General features: G+C 41.5%; 1 protein-coding gene across 1 annotated transcript in view; it reads left to right on the top strand.

The window, feature by feature from the left end:
- LOC134469858 (dynein axonemal heavy chain 6-like) overlaps window positions 1-11,848 on the top strand; it is a 49,343-nt gene continuing 37,495 nt past the window's right edge. The window contains exons 1-13 of the mRNA XM_063223887.1: window positions 1-56; window positions 149-249; window positions 1,901-2,041; window positions 2,291-2,412; window positions 3,078-3,239; window positions 5,124-5,230; window positions 6,739-6,981; window positions 7,903-8,003; window positions 8,497-8,663; window positions 9,141-9,488; window positions 10,021-10,362; window positions 11,024-11,139; window positions 11,383-11,648. Of these exons, the coding sequence (XP_063079957.1) occupies window positions 1-56; window positions 149-249; window positions 1,901-2,041; window positions 2,291-2,412; window positions 3,078-3,239; window positions 5,124-5,230; window positions 6,739-6,981; window positions 7,903-8,003; window positions 8,497-8,663; window positions 9,141-9,488; window positions 10,021-10,362; window positions 11,024-11,139; window positions 11,383-11,648 (2,272 nt within the window). The remainder of the gene's footprint in view (window positions 57-148; window positions 250-1,900; window positions 2,042-2,290; window positions 2,413-3,077; window positions 3,240-5,123; window positions 5,231-6,738; window positions 6,982-7,902; window positions 8,004-8,496; window positions 8,664-9,140; window positions 9,489-10,020; window positions 10,363-11,023; window positions 11,140-11,382; window positions 11,649-11,848) is intronic.

Genomic DNA, 11,848 nt, shown 5'->3' with positions numbered 1-11,848 from the left:
ATGCATCCCAAACACATGTGTCTGGTTGAAGAGGATGAGAGCACGTGTGGTTCAACGTAAGTAGATTATCTACCGTACCTTAGCCCAATCATTTATTTTCTTATTTTCAATGCTTTATTCATAACGCCAGCGTTATCCCTGAACGAAGCATCGTACGGCGGCCAGACACCTTGCCGAAATTGGAACCAATCTCCTCCAAGAACCAGTCTGTGGGGGTTTTACAACAACAGCCCCTGTCCAAGGAAACAAGTAAGATGTGCTTCGTTCATTCCTTTGGCATTATTAGTAGCTCATGCTATTAAGTTTAGGACATCTAATGCAAGCTGTTCGAGAATGACAGTCCAGTCAGGGCCATATTAAAATGGCCTGGGGCCCTAGGCTACTTGCTGTGGGCCCACCCTGAAGGCAAATTTCACGACAAATTTACAAAGGCAGTGTCATAATTCCAAGCTTGGAATGAATGGCAACATGTCTACCAGCTGTACTCAACATGGCAGATATTGCACCTTGTCACATATCACATTCTTTTTCACTTTTGGTCAATCAGCCTTGGCCCCTTGGCAGGTGGGGGCCCCTAGCCTGCAGCCATTATCAGGGTTGGCGGTCGTCCCCCAAGCAAATTTGCATTTCTTACTTGCAATTTCAAGCATTTTAATGCATTTTAATGAAACAGGTGTCCGGCTTAATGCTGTGCCGGACAAGGCACTGAAAGGACGGACGTCTGGCCACCTTACATAAGTAGTTATTTAACCCCCCCAACCAAACCTATCCCACGTTTGTATGAACTTTTTTTGTATTCACTTTTGTCCCGTAGTCGGCGTAGTGGACAAAAATACCATTTACATATGAAAAACAATTCAAAACTCAGCGTGACCTCAGCGTGGCCTCAGAGCAAGTCATTCCGCTTCTGCCATCATTTAGCAAAATGAAGGAGCTTTACCCCACCCCACCCCACCCCACCCCGCCCTGGACCCAGAGCACAGAACCAAACGCCTGCTCTGACCACCGCACCAATACTCCAGGCTTGTTGGCATGGCAGTCAGCGAACACGCACATCCCTGATGGTCAGACCATCACACACTAAGTTGACCTTTGGATGAAGGCTGGTTTCCTGCTGTCCATTCTGCTGGACATTCATAAAAGAGCTAGGCGATTATAAATGCTGCCCTCCACACTGGTCTAATCCAGAACTATGTAGCTATATTATTAAAGGGACACTGTGTGAGAGTTTTAGTAGTTTATTTCCAGAATTTATGCTGCCCATTCGCTAATGTTACCTTTTTCATGAATACTTACCACCACCATCAAATTCTAGGTATTCATTATGACTGGAAAAATAGCACTTTTCATACATGAAAAGGGGGATCTTATCCATGGTCCGCCATTTTGAATTTCCAAAAATAGCCATTTTTAGCTGCAAAACTTGGACCATACTAGAAAATATTTGTTTATTACTTAATTAACTTTCATGTAAAGATCAAATTTGGCAATAGGCAGCCCAGTTTCAATGAGCAGCATAGTTGCAGTACCTTTTTTGACCATTTCCTGCACAGTGTACCTTTAAATAATGTAAATATGTTTAAAAAAAACATTCCTGATATGATATTTGGGGCAATCATGGGGAAGCGGTTAGGGTGCCAGTCCCATCTTCCATGACTGAGGCACCCTGTAGATGTTACTGTCCCACCACACTACTCCTGGGCTGCCAGTTGGGCTGCATGAGGCATAGATGTTATTTTTTAGTACAAGTAACAACCTCTAAGTCAACAAAAACAGAACCAAAACAGAATTTTATTAATAATGAAATTATTATTAATAATAACGTAGAATACTGGCTGCCATAGGATGCACATTGCCAACCATTTGTTTACAATTTTCATAAAGGCTCTTTCATTTTCAGATCGTGTTACAGCCACAAGAGGGGTCACTCTAAAACCTCTCCAACGAAGAACACATCAACCAAGATGGGACTCTCTCGTCATCCCACCCACATGGAATTACAAAGGTGTTAGGGTGAAAGGTGCACGCTTCGACAATACAGGTAACCTCGCTTTCTGGAATTAAAATTTAGATTTTGGTAACACTTAAATTCTGACGTGGAGTGATTTATGTGATTTCACTTCTATTGAAATGCCAGAAGCATTGGCCCAGTCCCATGTCAACGATCCCAAAGGGGTTGACCCTGAAATTTCAAATGATCCATCATACTACCTCTGTCTCGGCATGTATTTATTGGCATATGAAGCATCTGTTCTGCAAATAGAACTAACAGTTTTCTTTCAATTCTTAGAACCTGAAGATGATGATGTTGTTCGTCATATTGTGAGACTGAGAAGTAAGCGTGGCTGGCCCACCATATTGCCTGGTCATCAACAACAAAAAAGAACAAAGACATACTCAGATCATCCACAGGTTTGTCATGTCTGATGATATTTTTTAACGTATTCCGTAGCTTCATCTCCGTTTAATCATTGTATTTTATCCTATTATTCTCATTTTTCATCTGCTGTGTTTCTGTATCTTTATTTTGCTGAAATTCACAACTGTGCAAATGTGCTGCTATCCTAATAAACGTGCACTACCTGTGTTTATAGCACAGATAACCCAGACGTACACTATGTTGTTCATCTCAACAGGGATGCTGCTAATGTCAGTGAAATGCAGAGTAATGGTCTTAAATGAGCAGCTCTGTATATTTCAGAAAAGGAAATACATAGACACTGTTATTGATTCCTAAAGCACCTGCAAAAAACGCCTGCTGAATGCCTAAGCCCTTGTTGGGAGAGTTGTCCTCAGCTTATAAGAACCTAAATATCTCAGCCTCTGATGCACATAAAAGCAAGGAACATGATTGCATTTAAACCCTAAGACCCTCATCTTGCATTAAAATGTGTTCATTCAGCTGGAACATACCCATATTTTATTAAAAAAAGCTAAAATCTCAAGAGCCTGAATGCAGCGTATATGTCACTCAAGGCACCAAAGGTCAAACAACATATACTGTACGTGTCATCAGGCTTAAATGGGCTAAAGTGAGGTTAATTTATTCATCTAACAATAATCATTTTCTTTTCTAGGGAGGCTCACATGGGACGCAAGACACAGGAGAGTATGTGTATTGTATTAGAAGGAATGAGGGCGATGTCCAATACAACCCGTATGAACTCAAAGTTGTATCTGTTCAAACAGCCAAGCAACACAGCCGCTACTGGACTATTAGTGCGACGTGCGTGCAAGAGGTTAGTCTGTCTGTACCAGCTGGCACTTTCCTCCATCCTCACCCATGACCTGTGTGTGTGTGTGTGCCATCATGTGATGAACAGGGCTGGTCTTGGATGAAAAATCAGGCCAGGCATTTTCAGTCAAGACTGGTCCGTCAGGCATTGCGATAGACAATGAAGCCTGTGACAACACTTGTAGGCATCTACTATGAGCCATTTTGACCACAAGAGCCAAAATTTATATTTTAAATAGGACTTAGAGAGGTTTGCTATAGCAGCATGAGGATTGCTAACACTACATTTAGGGGAGGACCAGGCCAAAATCATCAACAGTCCACCGGGAAAATGTCTTGTATGCCCTATGGCGAGTCCAGCCCTGGTGATGAATGAATGAATGAATGAGTGAAAGAAGACCTTTATTGTCACAAAGGGAATTTTCCTTGCATTTAGGAGCCATACAACAAACACTTGGACATGTAGATAATTGCAACAGTACACAAAGACAAGTCTAAAAAACATAGAGTAGCCAGAGTTGATAGCCAGAGTAGAATAAAATAAAATACCGGCAATAATAAAATAAAATTCCAAAAGTCCTGTAATCCATGTGTGTACTTTACAATATTGCTTAATTTTATGCTGACAATGTTCATGGGCTGTTTTGCAACCATTACCGTATCCAATTCAATCCTGTTAGTTCACAGAATAATCATTTCTTAGGAATGTGTTGTGTGCAATATTCACACAACAATATTCACACAATATATTATGCACATATCAATGTGCATATTGCCATTGTTGTGTTGATGTCACAATTTTCAATGTAGTATTTTGATGTTGTAGCCCCAGTTCCCAACCTGACCATGCCGTTTCAACAGCCTTTTTAATGCATAGCAAGCAGGAAGCCAGAAGCCTAGGCCTAGTGGGACTGGGCAATTATTTTGGCCTAAGGGCCACATTGGGTGCACAGTATTGACCGAGGGGCCAGATGTCACAGGCAACTTGTCTGTGCCAATAATAAAAAATACTATAATGTACACTGGTAAAACTTTTTGGCTATTTCACTCCTACACATTGTGATATTTAGGTGCTGTTTCCACGTAGCTGGATATTTTTTTAGCAGGGTATTTTTTTCTCCTGGTTAGGTGTAAACGCAACATGTGAATAAAAATAAATCCTCCATTGTAACAAATGGGTTTCAGCCCCCTTAACAGGATGTTTTTTCTCCTGCTTTTTATACCTGGATTTTAAATATCTGCTACGTGGAAACGGAAGGCCAAAACCAATGCAAACCCAATGCAACCAGCAGAAAAAATATCCACATATAAAAATATCCAGCTTCGTGGAAACGGCACCTTAGCTGTGGCCTTGATTAATATCACACCTGCAAGACTATCTGTTTTAAGAATGTTAGGTGAGGGTATCTCTTTGGATTTAAAAGTTATTTTGTATAGGCTCTGTGGGCCACATGAAATGGCTCAGCATGTGGCCCCCAGCCCAGCCCACCTCTTGCCTAGTTACCACGGCTCTGGAGCGCACAATAACCTAGTGGTTCCCAAACTGGGGGTCGGGACCCCTAGGGGGTTGTGGAGGTTTTGAAGGGGGTTACGGACAGAAAGGGACATTACATAAAAATGGAAAATCAACAGGTTAACAGCTAACACTACTGTATTATTCTATAATGTGGTTAGTAACAGTGTTCACTTGTATGGTTAATAGGTGTATTTGCTGTCCTGTGGATTTTCAGCAATGGCTTACTTACTTAGGCCCATCACTCCCAATGGAGCATAGGCCATCAACAACTCTTCTCCACCCAACACGGTTTTGGGCTGTCCTTTCTTTTCAGCAATGGACAAACTATTAAATGGAAAATCTAGCAAATGCACTTTTTATCCCCAAATGCAGGTATCGGTTTTGCAACAGTACAGTGAAGTTGTTCCAGTAATGGATTGGCTGGCCGACAGAGACCTCTTCCACAAAATCTATCTGCTACCTTTCTTTTCAAAGTTCAGGTGATGATAATTGATAGCGGGTTTTGCTTTTAACAAAGAAAAGGGACCAATGTTGATTCTATTCTATTCTATTCACTATCGTATTGTTCATTAATGTCTAATGTCTATTTTTTATTTACATTACTGTGTATTCTATGTTGATAAAGACTGTTTGTCAGCCTAAACTTTAAAAAAAAATTATGATAATAAGCAAACAAAATTTGACACGTCTTTGAGTTATTACTGTATTTGTCTTCCTGTTTCATAGGTTATTGAAATCTTTCAGTAAATGGAAGAATCTTATTAAACGTTCCAAATTTTCTGAAAATAGGTGAGAAAGCACTTCATCTTTAACTCAAACACCCTGGACTAAAGCTATAGTATCTGGTCTATGAATGACTGACAATAAGTAACAACGGTTTATATTTTCAGGACCACGTTGTCTGAAACCCTGTTTTTTGTGGATGTCATTGCTGCTCAGTGCCTTCTGGGAATTAGAGCTTTGCTGGAATCATCGTTCAACTTCAATAACAGCACAGTGTCCGATGATTCCATTGTTTTAATTAAGGTACTATCGAATGTCTAGTCCAGGGGCCTCATGTACAAAACTTACTTGCGCTCATAAAAGGTCCGTAAGTAACTTTCCACAAATGTTTTCAGATGTACTAATGCTGACTTAGCATGAAAAAGTGCATGTGGACTAAATTTCATCAGACATACCACAGAACTCAGACATATCACATGAATCAGCAGGAGACCCTGTTTATGCATGGACTGATATATTTGAGATTTTCAGGTGCACATGCATTTTTTCAGATTTTCACTTACGCAAAGATTCAGTAGGAAATCTACGTAAGTCTTTGTACATGAGGCCCCTGCTGCCTGTGTTTTTTCCCAGCAATACAACCCAACTCACCTTTACTGTTGCGTTCACATCAGGTCATTGACTTGTTTTACAGTGGGATGGATCCAAAACACACTCGCTCTCAGACTTCTGCGAGGCCCAAGAGCAGCTGAGGGAATCTGCCTCTGTACAGCTCCAGGGGCTCCATGACCAAGTGGTCTCAATGGCTCGCTCGGCTTTCTTTAAGGTAGTGTATTTCTGTGCTGGCTGTACATCAAGTCTGAACTGATCTCTTCTGATGATCCCCATATAGTGTATCTTCTTTGTAATGATTCTTGTCTTTCCGTTGCTGCAAGGCGCTTAGAGTACAGTACAGTACATCTGTTGGATGGAATGCCACTTTAACTACATGACGACGATAATTATAAAATAAGGTTATGATAATAACAACATATATTTGAAGTGTGATACTCTGAGACCAAAGAAGACATCAAACTAAATTTTAGATTCTGATAAGCAGGGAAGGGTCTTTGGTAAAACAATTGGGGAAAAGGGACCATTCCAGTTTGTCGCTTACTGTCCTAGCGAGCAACATTTTAGTTCTGAACTATACAGTATAATACGCTTTCCCTCCCTGACTTCAGATGGCAGAGATTAGGGGTGTGTTGAAGCTGTTTCATCCCAGAGATCCCAAGGATCCCAAATCTTGCCCACCACCATATGGTGAGATGTTGAAATGGAAGATGTTAATGAAGCGCTTTGGACGCTTCCTAGCCATGGTGGACTACATGTTTGAGACTGTGCTGAGCGATCTGCTGCGCGCCACTGTGTCCACACTGCACTCTTCCCTGTGGGCGTCCTACCACCACGCACAGGCAGGGGTCAAACTGGAGGACGCTGGTGGCACCACGCAAGCTGATGCAGAGAGGTCTTGCATTCATGTAGCTTTGAATCTCTTTGTATTCCTTTGTTTTACTGGTGGTGTATTACTGCTGAAGCCGTTTAAACTACTACTACTACAACTACTACTAATACTACTACTACTACACTACTACTACTAATACTACTACTACTACTACTACTACTACTACTAATAATAATAATAATGTATAATAATTATTTCTTTTAAGCCATGAAGAAGATCTGGATGGCAATCAAGATGAAGAAGATGAAGAGGACGATGGTCCCGTACACTCGGAGGACGAGGTTTCTAGTTATGCTCGTGTTTTTGGCCACCTGATCATTATGTCCTAGTAATCCTTTGATACTACTCATTAGCTGCATGCAAAACTTGGTATCATTCTACTGGATTTTCAAATTCAAATGTACTGCTGTGTAACTAGTCAACTGTGCACCTGTAACCTGCAAACAAATGGCATCTCCAGCAGGCAGTCAAGGCAGCCTTTGTAGTGCATGTGATGCTTACAATTTCCCAACGTGACTCTAAAGGCAACTGGATAACCATCACCCCGCTAAGTGACCAGAGTAAGTGGCATCTTAATAGTGTGTGGCATCCATCCAAGTTCATTTTTTGCCCTATTGTATTCAGCCTACATATTCAGTCTACATACTGTATTCAACAATAACGTGCCATAAATGATCAACTTGTGCTCCACTGGTGTTAAAGTAGTTGGCTGATTGGTTTATGGTAAATAACTAGTCATCTTGTGTCCATGTTGCTTGTTTTGCGACATCATCACTGCAGAGAAGCCAGAGAATCAGAAGGAAATGGAAGGTGCACTTCATAGAAGGTACAGTGTGTCAGACATCTGTTATTGGTACTTACTGAACACATACTGTGCTTGTAACTGTAACCTTTGTAGTGCTTTTTCCTTCTGCTCTCCATCAGTTCAGACCGTGAGAAGACGGCTGAAATGACCATCTCCCCCTCCATGGAAGACTTCATGGAGAAAATTCAACAGGTTCTAGATGGCTTCTGCAATGTAATTGGTAAGTGGTTCTGCAAAACCTATACGGAAAAATGATAGTTGCAACTTATATGAATTATAAGAAAGCTTTTTTATAAAAAAAATATATGCCATGTATGTTTTACTCCTGGAACTGCTGAAAGTGATAGTTACTGTCTTTGTTCATGTAATGTTTGTAGTTTTTGATTATATTTTTATGAAGCATACAAAGAAAGTAATTGTATCATACACATTATCTGTAAATGCCATGTACAATTTGTATGTTGTTTATGCTAGTTTCACCTAATAATAAAGTGTCTGTTTTCACTGTCATGTAAAAATCTTTTAGAATTCAGAAAAAAACTTCTGTAAAACTTGTGTATCATTTTACAATATCCTTTCCATATGGGAAATGATTGCTCTGAATGACGTACAGGTGATTAGATGTTACGATGGTTCCAAGCACAAACTGGATCAAGCACAACCAGGACTGTCTGTATAGCTCCAATTGGTGTTTTTTTCCCCCTTTCATTTAGTCAAACAGATTCCCCTTTTCAAGGATCCCAGTCTGCTAGACCTGCATCGTCCATCTATGTTTACCGCTGAACTGTTTGACGTGTCTGAGGAAGAGGGCAGTGCAGCTGTAAGGTCTTGGCCGGACTTGCAGCTATTGCTAGGCCAAGACGCAGTCTACCAGATGCAGGTATGTGCCGTAGCTCTGGCTACTGTGGTATGAAGTGTAGCCTACATCATACACATACTGTAGCCAGGGAGGCAGTGCACACAGTATTCAGGACAATGCCAAAATCACAAAAAAATGCAATGGTGATCGTATTCTTGGAAGACAAGACAATATTTGAGAAGCTTGCTTAAACCCATTTTGACTGGGAGACACATCTGTGTGGTTTTACCTTTCATGCCAACTGCCGCATGATCTATGCGTAATGTATCTATTATTACCCACAGTGGCGTTCATATGGTTTTCAGCCACTTCATGACTGAGTTGCTGTTGTTCCCAAGCTCTTCCATTTTCTTGTAATAAAGCTGACAGTTGAATGTGGAATACTTCGGAGCGAGGACATTTTATGACTGTATTTTGCACAGGTGGCATCACGAAAGTCTTATGCTTAGTATTACATGAGGCCCCAGGTGACGTGAGGAAATGTTCTCCTCTTCTCAGGTGTCCGAGGTCCTGAGTATGGTGAAGCGCAGTTTCGACGAGGCAGAGAGGCGCTGCGTCTCGATGCAGAAGTTCTGTAAGATGGTGAGCACGGCCATGTTCCTGCACGTGGACAGCTTTCTGGAGGAGGAGACCTGGACGGCCCAAGACTTGAAGGCCGTCCTGATGGCTCACGTGGACAGTGTGCAGCAGATGCTCAAGATGAGGATGGAGAAGCGCGTCAACATGATGCTCATCAGCTGCCGTCAGTACCAGCGCGACTGCCTGCCCTATCCTCAGACGCTCCTCCACAACATGCACATGCTGCTGCCCACCTTTGTCCAGAGGAAGAACCTTGACCTCATGGAGGTGCACAGTTTAATGTTCACTTTTGATGCTTGTTTCCTGGCAAAAATTCTCAGATTTTGATAGTTCATCACCCTATATCATGTATAATCCTACTGTATGTACTGTAGGTTTGATAGTTTGCTTTCCTGTTTGAAAAACTGCACGTGTGAGTGTGTATTGTCTGTGTGTATGCTATGAATGAATCTGTCAGAGAAAGAATTGTAAATTCATGTATGATTCGGTTAGTTGTGTGGTTACGTGTGTGTGTGTGTGTGTGTGTGTGTGTGTGTGTGTGTGTGTGTGTGTGTGTGTGTGTGTGTGTGTGTGTGTGTGTGTGTGTGTGTGTGTGTGTGTGTGAGAGAGAGAGAGCGAGAGAGAGAGGGAGAGAGAGATATTATTGTCAATGTCTTATTTAAATGTTTTTTGTTAAACTGCACATTGGAGACTGGTCAAACACAATTTCAAACTTCTGTGCTAACCCTGTTACATAGATTGTTGTCAATAAAGTACACTTGACTTGATTTGACTTTTCACAATTATTTTTTGTTACCAGGTCATTCAATCAGCTCTGAGAAACCTTCAATCGTCGTCTGAGACTCTGGATGAGTTTGTTGACCACCTCAACTTCCTGAGCGAAATCTCTGTGAAGCTTCCTGGTCTGGAGAGACAGTATCACTTTCTTGTGCAGCTGTACTCTATCGTGAAACAGTTTAATATCATCATTCCAGCTGAGAATTTGGCCCTTTTCCGTCACCTGATTTACAGCTTTGCCAACCTCAAGTCTACCATCTTGATATGCGAGACCAAACGTGATGATAAAATTTTCACATTCATTACGGACCTGTCCAAACAACTGTCTAAACTCAGACATGACCTCATCCTCATCAGGATGAAGGTACGTTTTTCCTAAACATGTGCACATTAGAGTACTCGTTATGTTAAGTTTAGGAAGTCTATGAAGTCGTTTGATGGCAACCCCTTCTATAAGTGTAATTTGCCATTCGGTGATTTACCGCAGCAAGAGCTGTGGAGATAGTAGAGTAGTAGAGTAGAGTATCATTTACAAAGATATTACACACAACATTGCACATATATTCACCATACATACACGTATATTCACTCACACACACACACACACACACACACACACACACACACACACATACACACACACACACACACACACACACACACACACACACACACACACACACACACACACACACACACACACACACACACACACACACACACACACACACACAGAAATAAGTAATACATGTATGATAACAGGCTTTGTCTAGGTTTGTGTAATTTTATGTCAGTCATGCAGGAGTGGTGGTAAATTATTATATTAGTGGAGTGGAAAATATGCAATATTAATACATGTGATTTTAACCAGCCGAGCAGTATATGTTTGTATGATATAATTACTGTATACAGTGGAATCATAAAAATAGAAGCGATAAAGGCCATGCAAGAACACAAAAATACACATTGCTTAACATACAAAAATACCATTGCCTAATGCTTATGCTTAATGTTCATATTGGCAGATATTCAATCCACTGCTTGTTTGTGCGAGCACGTCAATGGAGATGGCCACTGAGCTGCTGCAAACCCTTGCAGAAGACCTCGATACCTACTCCTGCAAAGCCTACAGTTACTTCAGGTCAGTGTTGCCAGATGTACGATAATTATCGTATTTGTACCATCATTTTATCCATTTCATCCTCTGTACGATCCAAAAATCAATATGTATGATCATTTCAGAGTTGTTATTCAGTTCATTCACATGCCTTGAAACAACAATTTGAGTCTTGTACGATAATTTTCAATAAGCCCCCAAAAGCAATAATTTTGAGGTTTTGGTACGATAATTCAGCCTCTTCCCTCTGGCAACACACTGCTTCAGGTTTCGAGAGCTGCTGGGAAGGTCGTTTTCCAGGAAGAACAAGGGTTCCATAGCCAACAAAGAGGAAGTGACTGATGCGGTGGTGGAACAGGAGCTGAATGAAGTCAGCAATGCGCTCACTCTGCGCAGGATGCTGTGGGACATGCAGAGGGAGTGGCACGCGGAGTACGCCCAGTGGAGGGCCACACCCTTCGAGCTTCTGAACGTGGACGACCTGCAAAATGACGTCAACCGCTTCACTCAGACCATCTACATTCTGACAAAAGGTTAGGTGTGCATTTTGTGACAGTCACTATTTCCCAATGTCAATTGTATGAGCCTTGGAAGTGTATCAGCCTAATTTGTCACGCCCAGTGGTTGGATACTCCGCAGATTTCACCAAAGAGTATTCAATCACTAGGCATGATTATGAAGGCTGATACACTTCGAAGGACGCACACCATGTGTTGTGTGGGCCTCTGTGAAA

The sequence above is a fragment of the Engraulis encrasicolus genome, chromosome 19 (assembly GCF_034702125.1).
Source record: "Engraulis encrasicolus isolate BLACKSEA-1 chromosome 19, IST_EnEncr_1.0, whole genome shotgun sequence".
NCBI lineage: Eukaryota > Metazoa > Chordata > Actinopteri > Clupeiformes > Engraulidae > Engraulis > Engraulis encrasicolus.
The sequence above is the reverse complement of the archived record's forward strand: the minus strand, read 5'-3'. Positions and strand labels throughout refer to the sequence as shown.